This window comes from Melopsittacus undulatus, chromosome 19 (genome assembly GCF_012275295.1).
Source record: "Melopsittacus undulatus isolate bMelUnd1 chromosome 19, bMelUnd1.mat.Z, whole genome shotgun sequence".
NCBI lineage: Eukaryota > Metazoa > Chordata > Aves > Psittaciformes > Psittaculidae > Melopsittacus > Melopsittacus undulatus.
The window spans coordinates 3,508,671-3,523,142 of NC_047545.1; the positions used below are offsets into that span (position 1 = coordinate 3,508,671).

The 14,472-nt window shown below is 42.3% G+C and overlaps 2 protein-coding genes across 4 annotated transcripts in view; both read right to left on the reverse strand.

Moving 5' to 3' along the window:
- EPS15L1 (epidermal growth factor receptor pathway substrate 15 like 1) overlaps positions 1–8,987 on the reverse strand; it is a 44,225-nt gene extending 35,238 nt beyond the window's left edge. For 2 of the 3 annotated variants that reach the window (XM_034070782.1, XM_034070783.1), the window contains exons 1-7: positions 8,939–8,987; positions 4,011–4,049; positions 3,695–3,784; positions 3,297–3,344; positions 2,500–2,595; positions 1,932–1,994; positions 887–1,012 (exon numbers count right to left, since the gene is read on the reverse strand). In XM_034070782.1, the coding sequence (XP_033926673.1) occupies positions 887–1,012; positions 1,932–1,994; positions 2,500–2,595; positions 3,297–3,344; positions 3,695–3,784; positions 4,011–4,049; positions 8,939–8,968 (492 nt within the window). In that variant the 5' untranslated portion in view covers positions 8,969–8,987. Of the gene's footprint in view, positions 1–886; positions 1,013–1,931; positions 1,995–2,499; positions 2,596–3,296; positions 3,345–3,694; positions 3,785–4,010; positions 4,050–8,938 lie in introns of those variants that run through there. The other variant, XM_031042296.2, reaches the window with a different exon arrangement.
- A 1,652-nt stretch (positions 8,988–10,639) lies between these two features.
- On the reverse strand, positions 10,640–14,472 carry CALR3 (calreticulin 3). The gene is made up of 9 exons (XM_005141544.3): positions 14,310–14,472; positions 14,064–14,165; positions 13,303–13,506; positions 12,500–12,594; positions 11,808–12,017; positions 11,586–11,699; positions 11,352–11,495; positions 10,917–11,009; positions 10,640–10,804 (listed from the first exon to the last, which is right to left on the reverse strand). Exons 1-9 carry the CDS (start codon positions 14,470–14,472, stop codon positions 10,640–10,642), a joined length of 1,290 nt encoding a protein of 429 aa, XP_005141601.3.

A 14,472-nucleotide genomic window follows, 5' to 3' on the forward strand; every position in this document is an offset into this window, starting at 1 on the left:
CTGAACTCTCCTCCCAGCTTTATCTCTGGATCACCGTACAAATTTAAGTTAGCTCATTAGTCCTTTGCCCATTTCCTCAGTCCCGTCTTGTCTGCAAACTCTACCGGAACAGGAAAAAGCTTCCTAAATTTCTAGCATGGCAATAGCAAGATAAAATACAAAGCCTTTCAAGGCCGAGTACTTCACAACATTCAAGTATGGAATTACAACAAGTCGTGTTTAGATTTTGTAGATAATACAGAGAAAGAGGCAGCTCTTCCTGAGAAGATTAAAGTATACAGAGATACAGCTCTTAAACAGAATGTATTCAGTCCTATCAAGATGCAAAACATTAAAGAATATGTATTTTAAATGGAAGAAAAAAATACGTTTGTTTCCTTTGCAACTATGCAGTGGATGCACTAACCTCAAATCTCAGAAGTATTTATAAATATACATGAAAAAAGAAAACTCCTTGACAATTTGACAGCTACAATAAACCAGGATGCTTTAAAGTGTTCTCCTGTACAAACAGTGGATAGACCTAATGGTATGTCTATTAATTTTTATTTAGAAAAATGACAAAACAGTGGAATACGATATAAAAGCCATTATGGTTTAGGAAAGCTTTTTCTTGTTTTGAAACAACTCAAAGTAAAAATTTCCAGATCTTAAAATGAATACAGAGATAATGAAGCCAACCTACTCTAGGGCCCAAATTGACGCTATTATTCCTATTTCTAAGTGGAAGACTTCAAAACCTACTTATTGTTCTTGCGTTATAGCATGCACTCAATGTAATTCACAGCCAAAACCTGATCCATGTTGGTAAGTTACATTTAAATATTTAACATTGCAACTGCAAGAAGCTAAATAGAGAATAGCTAGATCTAAACAGTATACTTACCCTTCCTAGGATATCAAGAGGTAGCTTTGAATTCATCAGTACTGGTTTTACTTTGTCTCCTGAAAGTAAACCATTTACTGGCAAAAGGCTTTCAAAAATACCATCAAACTTTGCTTTTTCTTCCACCTAGTTGGTAAGAAATAGCCTGAATAAGTAAAAAAGTGTGCCTGTGTGAGTGTTGAAAATGAGATCTTGCAAGAAATTAAGACTGGTCAGTAAAGTATTAATTCTAACTTTGTGAGTTTCTGGCAACTGCCACCATGCTGTATTTAAATGTGAACCCATGGAGTTGGATTTCAAAGCTAAGAGATTGGTAGCTAAGAGATTTTAACATGCAGCATGGAAGGTGTGTTTCTATAGTGTTCTAAAAGGACAATGCATTCTGACTAAAACACTGCTGACCAGACTTTAAACAAACTTTGACGAGCTCTGTAGAGCTAAACTCTATTCTTCCCACAGAGTTTGCTTCCCACTTGAAAGTGCAACATGCAACTCCATCAAAAAAAAAAAGGCAAAAAAAAAGCAGCATTAAAGTTATTTTATTAAATTTCTACCTTTTGGAAACTGCTTGCATTTGAAAATTAACTAAATACAAATATCCTCATGTATGTATCAAAAGTTCCTTTATTCCCCCAATGACATACATTGTGTGTATCATTGACTACTAATTAGAACATACAAATTCAAGCTTTAAATTAATACTTCAGGATGGATTTGGTGAAATGCTTTGCTGTTCTCAGTGGGGCTCCTTTAGACAAATATGACAGTGTCTACTCCAGGATTTCGGAGGAAATCCAGGCAGAAGATTAAAATTCATTGTGTCTTAGAAACATCACACCAGGGCTTCCCAAAGGCTTGGTTAATACTTATTTCAAATATAAAACTACAGCTCAATGTTCTCTATTGTGCAAGTCTGTCATTAAAAAGGGAGGACTTCTGAAATGGGAAATTTGTTTGCTACAATATACTCTCACTGGGAAAATTACAGGTAAAGGAAATATTTACTTTTAAAGAATGGATGGAATGTGTTGTCTTTTACACTTACCCTAACAGCCCAGTGAGTCTCTGTTGAAGGTGGGGTGATCAGCAAAGGACTGCTAGTGTCGTGCTAAAAATCAAAGGAGTTTTTATTTATACGTGTGTATATACATGAAATACACTTCTGTCTCTAATCCCCACTGATTGCTTTAAGAGATGGCTATGGCCATGCAGCTTAACTGCACTGAAGATAAAAGGCTACACATGTACCTGAATAAAAAAATAAGCCATACTGATTTATACTATTACAGCACTTCGACAAGGACATTAGGTGTATTAGGTACCCAAACACAGAACTAAAGCAAGCTGAAAGAGGCAGCAGGCAAAGCTGCCGTCATGCGCTTTACTACAAACTCCTGGAGATCTACCCCCAGATTAATCTTCCCCCCCTTTTCTTTTTTCATAAATGTAGAGATTAGCCCCTCCAGCTTCCTGAGCAAGCTGCGACAAAGCTATGGCAGCCATGGTCTTAAGGAACAGTTTGGCATTTATGAAACAGAAGATTATTCCAGTGTTCCAACTGAAGCCTTAGTTCTCCTATAATACACACAGACATTTAGGTGCATATTACTTACAAATTTAGGAGGTGGCACAGTCAAATTGAGACTGCTCAGGTTAACATCATGGCCATTCTGTGCACATGCTACAAGGCGCAATGCGACATAGAAACCCTACAAAAATGAGTGGTTTCTGTTAAAAAAGGAACCAGTCTAAATCAGTCTCCAATAACCATTAATGATTTTTACTAACACTGTACACGTGCAACTCAGTACAGAAACAACAGATGTATGGCTCATTCAGATCACTGCATACTGACAAGTACCCCACTGTCTTTAAAGATGATTCAGGAAAAGCTTTGCAGTAACATGGAACACAGAGCAGAAAACTTCAAAGGTAGATTTTAAGGACTTTCCCATAATTTAATTATTGACATTAAAAATGGCAACAATTTTTCTTAAAATTAACAATGTGTTTAAAAAATTTCACCTACAAGTAACAATTTAACCTACAAGTTAACTTCCAAGCCATTTTTACTAATGCTAGTTATATTTTTTCATGCAAAAAAAAGACTGCTAAAAAACAGATCTTAAAATCATAGTTTGTATTTGGGACTCTATGACTATGTATCTATGTATCACACATACGGATTATTTAGAAAATAAGAGAGACAGAAAATCAGATCCAAACTGCTCCAGCAGCCTCACTAAGTGATATATTTGGATGTGAGCAGTGCTACAAAAAACCCCTACTCCCCTTGCAAACAGAAACCTACAAATAGGTAAGAATAACCCCTACTGGTAACAGGATTTTCCTGAAACAAGGTTAATCTGTGGAAGATAATGTAAGAAGTCTACAGGAACATTTAATTTACCTGTTTATCCAAGTATCCTTTACCCTCTGGGTCAGCCAAATCCCATATCTGTGGGGATACAGCATAAAGGCCATTGTGATATTAAAACTTAGCTCAGCAATTCATCCTGCATGTCTCCTTGAAGTGGTTGTTGCAGCTTCCAAGTTATGATATATAATTATCTAATTCCCAAGTTAACAAGTAAAATGTTACACAAAAAGCAATCTTTTCCTTTTAAGATTCCGAAGAAACTCAGAACAATTCCTTGGAGCTATTACCAATCTGTGGTTTACATAATGTTGAATGGCTCTGATTAGCATTCTACCAAATTCCTTTTTGCAAACCCCTTCTGCTCAATGTTAGCTTCACTCAAGCAACTGTATGGATAATAACAGCACTATGTAATTCCCTCAACTTACTTTCCCAAGGATAATATCAGAGAGACCAGATTTTTTCAGGAAAAGTGCAGCTTCACTTGCCCCAACTCTGCCTGTATATGCTGGATCTACCTGAAAGATAAAAATTCACATTCAATTGAAGCATGGCTGTCATGAAAGCAGAGATGAGAAATGAAATGTCATGAAATGTCTCGTCTCTAGGTCAAAAGGAGTTACACAAGCACACATTACCACTCTGCAGAGAGAATTTACAGAAGCTTAGCACTGCAATGGAGAGGGAAAGAGAAGGAAATCTGGGGGAAGAGGAAACTGCACTTTAGTTTTTTAAAGAACCTACCTGTTTGTAGTAACTTTCATATAATGGATTCCCGGTAAACTGAAAAACAAGAGAGATGTTAAGAAAACAAAGAATAAACTGCAGTCACAGACAAGCCACCTTTAAGGACTGATGCGGGGGGAAAAAGTGTATAGTACTTTGTGTATTCAAAATATAAAATGATTAATTTGCTGTGTTCCTAACTGGATACCTGAAATCTAAGTGTGGATAACAGTGATCCCCCAAAACCTGCAACCAACAGACTACTGTCACCTCTTAAACACCATTCAAATATACTTGCATTTGTAATTAACAATGCTAACGGGTAGTAAGGTTTTGTAAAGCAGCCTTGAACTATTTGCCAAGGTATTTCAGATGACAGTTTGAGAACTACTGATGACAAAGGCAGAGATTTCAACATAATTCTGACTATATCCTCCATTGTACACACACTTATGGAATATTTTCAGCAGGCAATTACACACATAGAGCTCTGGTATCAAAATATGCCTGTGTTTATGTGTTTCCAGAACTAGGATCTTACACTGAAACAGTAAAAACACCATAATAGAATGAATGGTTAGTTAAGGAATGTCACAATTCCCTGACAGTATTTCTTGAGGATTACTCTGCATTACACCAAAGCAGCAGACACAAAGGTAGGCCCTGCCTTTCTGGGATACTAAACAGATTCCTTTTCCCTCTTGCTTATGTTCCAAGCCAAAGGGAATGACAATGCCAAGAACAGCAGAAGCCTGAACACCCATCTTCTCACTTGCCTCCTACAATTGCTACAGGAGCTGTAGCCACGTGCAGGTTCTACCTTCACACTGCTCTCCAGCCTCAATGCCAAGAGCAAAACCGTTACAATCCCATCTCAAACAAATCACCACTTAGAGCAGAAAAACGCCTTAAAACCCAAGCAAACAACCCAATAAACACAGTTGAATAAGCAAGATGCAGGGATGTTGAAACTGCTTGGGACAACTACTCTCCACCTACAGGACGTAAGTCAGACACCTGATGAACTATTACTCCGCACTAATTCCAGCAACTGATATGTCACCTCACAAATGGTCATCCACATGGATTTCCAGATGTTCTGCCTACACTGAGGGAAAGGGAGACAGAAATACAATGAAATAAAAGACCAATGAAGAGCATGACATTTTATTTTACACAAAGGGAATCTTTCTGTAAGTTTACAATGAACATGCTAAATCTTAATTTAATGGGCTACCCAAAATAACTAACCCCTTTCAACCAAACACAAGCAAACACCAACTCTTTGAAGATCAAAAGTTCTACTTGGCTAGAAAACCACACATTTTCCGAAGAGTTTCCTAAGCATCTTACATGTACTTATACCCATCAATGAAACAAGCTCCTGCATTCTCCAACATCCATCAGTACCCTCTAGAAGCTCATGCTCTTTCAGAAGCTGGACAGTTCAGAAGCAGCAAGCTGTGACCAGAACTCATAAACCTGACTGATCTTTTTGCTGGCTTGTAAACGATCACCATAGATAAGCACTGAGTTCCTATCCAGACCAGGAAACACATCATGCAGAGAAAAGCTGGAAGTAGGAAATAATATGTCCAACTCTTGATAAAACCTAGTATGTTTTAGCCAAGCTATAGAGCTCTTGCTTAAAAGAAAGCTGAGAGAAGCTAGCCAAAGACCAGCTACAAGCTCTTGTGACTGATTTGTGAGTATCCTGGAGCCCACAGAGACTGGATTCGTACCAAGATACCACTCCATCAGCAGTACTGAATGATCTCATCGCATCACCAGGCATCCCTGTCATCCTCATTCAATGCTGTCAGCTGTGACATACAGCTGACTTACCTGACAGAGGTGGCAGGAATCCAGGGTCATGTGTTTAAATGCTGTGAAGTTTCTACTACAGCAGAAGCATTTCCTCACTCGATACTCAGTGTTTGACAAAGATGAAGCCTCACTGACCGATTTACCTAAATGACTGCATCTCTGTGATGAAGCAGACCAGACAAAATGGGCTCAAGTGATAAAAATAGCTGCCTACCCACCCATCACCATGTGTGACTACAGCACTATCATTCAAGTGAATTCTGTCATCGGATGACATCGGCTGATGAAGAACCTACACAAGATTCTGTCAGTGCTGGCAGAGACAAACATGTTGAAGAGTCTGTAGTTGATGAGTGGTCAAAGGCTATAACCTGTTATACAGCAGCTCAGTTTAACAACCCTCTGGTTTCTGTACCTACTCCACCACACCAAAACATCATTGATGAGCAACGCTCCACACTGTCCTGCAAAAATACACTTCAGAACCCTGGTTCCTTGTTGTTTGACCTCTAAGTTGATTTTCTGTACAGATCTGAAGTTCAAGTCTTGAACTTGCGCTCTCACAGCAGGTCTGGTACGCTGCATTTGCGGTGTGTACTATACACAGAGATACAACTCCATGTCGCTTAATGCAGATCTGGGGAAAAGGCACACTTAAGCTGCTGCCACCAGAGCAGTTGATGAAGTTAGCTCCTACCAGCCCTCTTTCCTGAGGTCACCACAGGATCACAAAGAACATTGGATCAGATGAATTATTCTCCTTGGTGTGCTCCTGTTTCACAATTTCCTCTCAGCCACTCATCACATCCTATGATGGATGAAAATAGGTACTGTGAAAGGAGGAAAAACACGGTGTTCCACAAAAGATGAGAGCAAAAAGAAGGTTGCTGCTGCCCTCAGATTACCTTTGCCCTTACTCTACCTGCTGAGGATCCTGAGTTGTCTCAGAGACTGAGCTACCAAATGATCTGTGCTGCCCCAGTACCTCTACCGTAACCCTCCATAACCTCCAAAGGCCATAGGGTGAGCATGCCTGGCACAGGGGAAAGACCACTGATAAGGTGAACAAATATTCAAGGAAATAAAGTTATCAAAGGCACAACAACTGAAATGGGATTAACTCCAAGAATTGATCTTACACACTTGCTCTTCAACTGGTTTTATGCATAAAGAGCTGAAAGGTTAAACAGGTTGCAAACGGTTAGACAGCTAAATTCTCATTCATAAAAACATAATAAAAATGTAACCTCATAGAGAAATAGAAGCGTAATAAACTTCATTTATGAGAACAAATACCATTAAGCGCTTTCACATGCTTGAATTACCTGTACTGACTATAGCGCTAATATGTTGATATCAATAGTGTTATATCTTTCTGAGTGAATATACTGCAAGGTTGCAGCACACATAACCTCCCCTACTCCTTTTCATACCATTTCTGGCATGTATTATAACTAGCACATCTCTCTACAGGAATCATGAATTTGTGGCTATTAAAAGAGGAAGCTCATCAATTTCCAGGGAAATCCTCCTTACTGCCCTGATTACCACTAAGCTATTCTTGACAGTTCAATATAGTAAAAGAAGTTTTAACACTAGAATGCTTCCACTGAATAAGCTGGGAAATAAGAGGTCAAAATAATGGATACATTCATAGAATGTGATCCTTTTTCTCTCAACATGCCATACAAAAGAAAATACCATTGGTGCCAGTCTCTCAAGCATCAACTGGAATTTAAACAACACAGGAGCAGGATGCCAGCAGGAGAGATATTGGATATACTTTTACCAATGTACTCTTTAAGTTCCACAACAACAAAACTCTTTCCAGTCCAGAGTTCATGTCACATACATATTGTCCACCACATTACTTCACTTGAGAACTTTGATAACAGTTTGCATGTGTACGGATGTTTTCAACGTTTCTGAACATGTTAATTCAACAGATGTTAATCAGGATTCTTCCTGCTATTCAGAAGCTAGAAAGCTGTGTGCTCTCTTAATAAGGCACATTACAAATTGCCCAAGCATCGCATAACTCCACTGAAAGATAATCTCTCAGAGTATCACAAATAAAAGTCCATTATTGAAAGGAAATAGATTTAAATGATCCCAGCTACCAAGAGCAATTGTGAATTCCTGACAGGCCTTGCCACAGTGGAGAAAACAGTTTTCATCTCAAGGCACTGGAAGGTGGAGAGGTGCTGCTGCTTTTGTTTCAAAGGAAACAAGTAAGCTAACTGTCTTCACGGGAGCATAAAAGAGGAACAAACAGTGATCACACTGTTCAGGTTTAAATTATTTGGGTGCGAAATCAATCAGAAGCCTTGTAACAACAACAATAACCTCCCCAAGGATCCCAAACGTGAAAGCAGAGCTCAGAACAGCCTCTCTCGGAGGCATGCCACCCTCCCAGCGGGAGAGCCTCCAAGGTTCAGGGTCTTCCCTGCAGAAGCCTCATTCTCCTGCTGTCTGGTGAAAACCTCCTTCCCATTCCTCCCACCGGCTCCTCCGCTGGTGTGCCCGCGCTGCTCCTGCACCTCCCAAACATGAAGCCCAGTCATGACAGCTAAAGGCGGCCTTAACCCCGTGTTACGGGCAGGGTGACGAGGAGGCCAAAGCCGGGGGCTCAGCAGACAGCGAGCCCACCCTCCTGCCGCCCAGCCCCGCACCTCCGACCACCGCCAGCGGGAACCCCGCAGCTCGAACCCGGCAGCGGCAGCTCGGGGAGGGGAAAGGACCCGAGAGCCTCGCCGCTGCCCTGCCCCTCCCAGGGGGGCAGCTCCGGGGCCTCCATGAGAACAGGGCGCCAGCGCCTTTTGTGCCCCTCCGGAACCAGCCGGCGCCCAGCCCCGGCCCGACAGCGGAGAACAGGCGGGGGCCGCTCGCCCCAGCCCGAGGCCCGCTCCCCGCCGCGGGCCGAGCCACCCCCGGCTGCGGGGAGAGACAGGGCCTGTGCCCCAGCGCCGACCCGGCCCCGGCTGCAGCCGCCTGCGGGAGGGGAACGCGGCGGGGCGGGCGCGGTCCCTCTTGCTCCATCGGAGCTCAAGCGCCGGGGCCGGAGAGCCGCGTCCTCCCCTCAGCCGCCCCCCGCGGCAGCGTCCGGCGGGGCCGGTTACCTGCTGGCTGAGGGGGATGAGCGCCGCCATCTTCCTCCCACTGATTCGGGCAGCGGCCGGGGCGGGGGGAGGCGGGGCGAGCGGCGGCGGGAGGCCCCGGCCGCGCCTGGCACCGGGCGGCCCGGCCTGGGGCCTGCTGGGTCGCTGCTCGTTGCCTGGCTGCGGGGACGCTCCTGGCCTAGGTACGAAGCGAGCGCGGCCTTATCTGTGCCCGGCAGCCGCTCCCCACCCCGGCGGGGCTGCTCCCGCGGCTCCGGCCGGCCGCAGCCTCCCCGCTCCCCGGCACGGCGCTGCTCCAGCTGCCTGGCGGTGACCGACCCACGGCACGGACAAAGTAGGTCTAGGGGAGACCCTGTGGAACGTGCTTCCAGGTAACTAAGGGACTTGCATCCAGCTTTCTCCTGGACAAACCCAGTTCTTTTACTTCACTCAACCTGGTCAAAACGGACTTCAAACTAAGCTCCCTCTGGTCTATGATCATGTTTCTAGCATCAACTCTAATAAAATGAATAAATCCTTTACAGCAGTGTATAAAACACTGTGGCCATATGGAAAATAAATCATCAGGAATTTGTTCAGGGGAAAACAAGTACAGGCAACTGCCACTACAGTGTATTTCAATAGCTGTCAAAGTTCTTCAACCCATACCATCACTGGAACCGTTGTACAGGGGACAGCCCTTAGACAAACAGAAGGGAAAGAATTTGACCTCAGTCGTTGCACAGGCAAGAACCACTCGGCTTCAGCTGGGCTTCTACAGATCCTCCCACTCCCTATCTCCTTACCACACGCAACTTCACTCAGCCCAGAGGTAAACGCAAAACCACAGGCTCTGGAAGCCTGGCCTCAGTTTTTGCTAAGTCTATAGCATTAGTTCATAGGGAAGGAAAAGGAAACATAAAAGAGCAGGAGGGCCTGAGAAGGGATGAAGGAAGTGACTGAACAAGTTACAAGAGTGAGTTACAGGGCAGGTCAGACAGAAAAAGACACATCATGGTTTCAACTTCCTGCCTCACCACCCTGTCTGGGGGGAAATACACAAGTTGTCTGAACACATTTGAACTCCTAAGGGCAGATTTGTGGATGGACAGACTGTTGTCCCTCAGCCCCACACCACCACAGAGCACTACAACATTCTGTCAGTAGATAAGGCATGGCAGAGCAGCCACAATGCATTCACAGCTGCAGGGACGGGTGAAACTCGTGACAGGCGCACAATGACTGCAGCAGCTCAGCAGAGCTGATCTCCTCCTTAGGCTGAAGTATGTTGTGAAACACGCTTCACGCAGTTGACACACTGAACCCTCTAATGAAATACCATAAAAAGCTTATGAGGGTATTTCCTCAACAAAAAATGAGCATGAATTTTACATTTCATAAGAAACCACTAACATATAACTGTTCCAAAACATAGTGCTTTATTACAGGTATTTTAAACACATTTTAGCAATTTAAAGAAAAGCAGTTAAGAAAAAAAGAAAAAAATTAACCTTTTCTATAGATAATTTAACTCTGATGTGGTATTTTTCATTAAATGGAAACTGGTCACAAAATTCAATGCTAATTTTTTTTAAGAACCCTGTTTTGCTACAACTCCACTGGTGCAGATTTCAACAGGCTGTTAACAAACATCAAAATCCTTCAGTGAAAACATTCCTAAGTGACTTAAGTGAAAACATACGAACTTCTTTCAAATGCTAATTAAAGCTCTAGCTTGGTGACAGTGCTCTTCACTGCTCTGGCCCTTCCAGACTGTGTTTTTCTCTCCAGCTTCTTAAACTGTTGCTCAAAGTACTTTTCTTCCATAGCCCTTTCTCTTGCCTGCTCTTCCTCAGTCTGCTTTATACACATTTCCTTTTCAGGACCCTAATATAAAGATGTCCTTTTTAGGCACGGAGAGGTTCTTCATCAGACCCAACAGGGCATTTTTCAAATGTGGTCATACAGAACCAAAACAGAAACAAGAAGTTTGTGTTACCTTTGTTTCTCCCCATGTTTCATCACCAAAGTCTTCTGCGTATTCCTCATCATCTGTTATCAAGAAGTTGTCAAAAATTGTGCCAGCTCTCACCTTTGAAGGAACAAGGAAAAGAAAAAAAGGAAACTGAAGCTTCAAGCAGCTGTTATATGCACCTCTAGTCAGGTGGAATAAGCCATACTTCCCAGTATTCACACCAATTATTTCAGGCCCCTCACTTCCCTGTGGATGATTATCATCCAAAGAATAACTACAACAGATCAGTATCTTTTACAGGTTTTTCAATTCTGTACACATATTTACATAAAAGTAAGGTAAAGACTTAGGTCCCTAAGATCCAAAAGCAATAGATAATGTTTCTATGCAAAGTGTAAACAGGTTGGTATATACTCAGCGAAGGAAAAGTTGCTTTATTTTTCACTATAGGCATCTCACCTGCCAGATATCTAGTCCAATGACACTAATATTTTCAAAGCTGTAGATGCTGTAGTCTGGTGAGTAATTTGGATTGTCAATCTGTGGATGAGGCCAAACTCCTCTATAATTTGGGTTCTCAATCTGCCTTGGTTTCCATTCCCCCTAGGATAAACCACATGTTTTGAATAAAGTCAGGGAAATAAAAGTTGCTTAAAGTATCCTATGTAGCCAGGATTACAAAATTATTTATACTCTGTATAGAGGATTCTTGACCCTAGGATACTGCCATTCTCCATTCACAACATCATCCCAGTCTGCAGGTTTCTCTGCACTCATGTCCATGATGTATTCAGGCTCATCCCAATCCTTTAAAAAGATTAAGAAAGCAAAACTAGTGCACAGTTCAACTATATCAAATGTGCAGGCAGTAGAAATGAAATCATGCAGCACAGCAAAATAAGGAGAGCAAGTTACCTCAGGTTTGACATCGTTTGGATCATCAATTTCGAATCGATCATCCCAGTTCACTGGTTTCTTCACTGTTGGATCATTAATTTTCTTGGGTGGCAAAAAATCTAAATCATCTTCTAAGTTGCCAGACGCAACCATTTCATTATCAATTTTTACTTTGTAAGTCTGATCTGGCCGTATAATCAAAGTATAGAGATGGGTATAGCCATCAACCTGGGTTTTAAAGAATGCAATTTTTAAAGAAAGAACATTTGTTAAGAACCTTAAATACAGATCTTGGGAATTGCCTCACATGAGAATTATACTGCTAATTTCTAATGGATTTTTTATAAAGAGCAGTAAGAAAAAAAACTTCATTCCTGAAGTTTCTACATATCAATGGGCTCTCTCACTAGGAAATGTGGAACTAAAGTTGCAGTTAAGACATTCAGTGATATACAATTCTTAATAACATGCAGCACCCTTGCAACCCTGTTCCATCCTGTATCAGTAGTAGGTGTTAGAAATGCAATGATTAAATTGCAAGCATATTACTGACTAAGAAATATCTGAAGTCCCAAAATTAATATGACTTAAGATATGATGAAACTCAAAGGTATTGCATGGTTGCAGTAGCTGCTTTTTTGTTTTTTCATCCTCATATCCCTGTTACTTGTTTCTTTTAAAGTTTATATATCCTCAAAATGTGTATTTACCTTGCATCTGATCAGTTTCTTGATTGGATGGGGTTTATTCTTGTAATTTAAAATAACGTGGACTTTCTTCGTATCAGATCCACAAATATCTGGCCCTACAAAGAGGTTATATGCTTTGCATTTCCTAACTTCTTTGCAAGAAAATACTGGTTGTTTGCCTTTTCCTTATAATATTGCTAGATATCTCTCCCATTCCCACATACTTTGATGTATTCCATTCCATTTTTAATGAAATGACACGGCTTCTACTTGCGGCCTCTAAACCTACCTCGGAATTAGATTTTGTGTAGCTTGTGGTTTAGTTCTGTTCCAGAAAACTAACCGAGAAAGCAAAAATCCAGGCAAAATAAAGATTATCTATGGAACAAGGTGAATAACTATATATCAGATCCATAATGTCAAATTTCAGTTGGCCATACAAATGTACAAATTTCACTAAGTCATTGGAAACTACATATATGTAAGTAAGGACAGATAATAGCCTACAGGATGTTTCAGTTAAAGGTCTTAAATCCTGCTGAATTACTCCTTTTATTCTAAGCTCAATCTAATCATTTTCACTTATGTCTTCAAATCAGCTCAGAAGGTTTGCAGCCATATGTGTTTCACAACGGTTGCATTAATATGTATTTTGTTATTAGAGGCCTCTCAAGCACGGAAGAGCTGACTCCTTACAGTCACAACATCTTGTTTTAAGACAGCCTTCTTCTACATTTTTTCCTCCATTTCCACAACCATCTTTAGAAGAACTGCACAACAGCAGTGACAGTATTTTAGTAATGAAGTCGTAACTCTAAACTCACCAAACATGATGTAATAACGTGAATTGCTGCTGAGCTTCTTCTGGTCCAAGTCTGAGGGAAAAATCTTAACATACCCCCCACCACAATCTATCTTCTGCTCATGTTTCACTGTGTACTGAATGACCAGAGTCTTCCCTTTGTTACTAAATGGTTTAAATCGTGATGAGATAGCATAAAACTTAGAGTTTTCAGTAGTTTGTAGACCTGCAAGGATATTAGCATAACAGTCAAACTTACATTTTTTCTCCATTTGCAAAGAAATAAAAATACTTCTATTGCCATGCATAGCCCACCTATAAAGGCAAATAGATAAATATATACAAAGGGGTTGTGCAACTTGGAAAACAGAAGGCTCCAGGGAGAGCTTAAGAGTAGCTCCAGTGCCTAAAGGGGCTACAACAGACGTGGAGAGGGGCTTTGGACAAGAGCCTGTAGGGACAGGCCAAGGGGAATGGCTTTAACCTGACAGAGGGGAGACTGAGCTGAGCTCTTAGGCACAAGCTCTTCCCTGGGAGGGTGCTGAGGCGCTGGCACAGGGTGCCCAGAGCAGCTGTGGCTGCCCCATCCCTGGCAGTGCTCAAGGCCAGGTTGGACACAGGGGCTTGGAGCAGCTGCTCCAGTGGAAGGGGTCCCTGCCCGGGGCAGGGGTTGGAAGTGGATGAGCTTTAAGGTCCCTTCAAACCCAAACCAGTCTGGAATGCTGTGATATCCTTGATTCTGGAGGTGGCTCCCATGGCGTATTTTGAATGAAACTCAAATACCTTTATCTAATACTGGATCTCCATAAAACTTCCCTGCAGTGAGTCCAAACTTCCCGAAGTCTGGTTTGTACTCAGAAATCATCCACCTCTTTCTCCACTTTTCTGTCCCATGCAATCAGCATCAGAAACACAGTGTCAGTAAGCACAGGCCGGGGGTGAGGGGGTAGGGGTGGGGTGTCCCTCCCCATCAGCATACCCACAGCCGTTATTACCCTCTACCCTTTAACCCCCTTGCCCTCACCCAACCTCCATCCAGAAACTGCTCCTGGAAATACACCGTGGGGCGGGCAGGGCCCGGCGCAGGCCCGAGGAGCAGGAGCAGCTGCAGCACGGCCATAACCAACACGGCCATAACCAGCACAGCCATAACCAACACTCCCCACCCGCACCCCCTCAGCACCGCCGCCAT

What these genes read in the sequence shown, in the direction of transcription:
- CALR3 (XM_005141544.3), bottom strand. Translation starts at nt 14,472, where the DNA reads ATGGCGGCGGTGCTGAGGGGGTGCGGGTGGGGAGTGTTGGTTATGGCT. An exon ending in AGATCCAGTATTAGATAAAG is followed by an intron (nt 13,507 to 14,063) that starts GTATTTGAGTTT and finishes ATATCCTTGCAG; the next exon opens with GTCTACAAACTACTGAAAAC. An exon ending in ACGTTATTACATCATGTTTG is followed by an intron (nt 12,595 to 13,302) that starts GTGAGTTTAGAG and finishes ACCTCTTTGTAG; the next exon opens with GGCCAGATATTTGTGGATCT.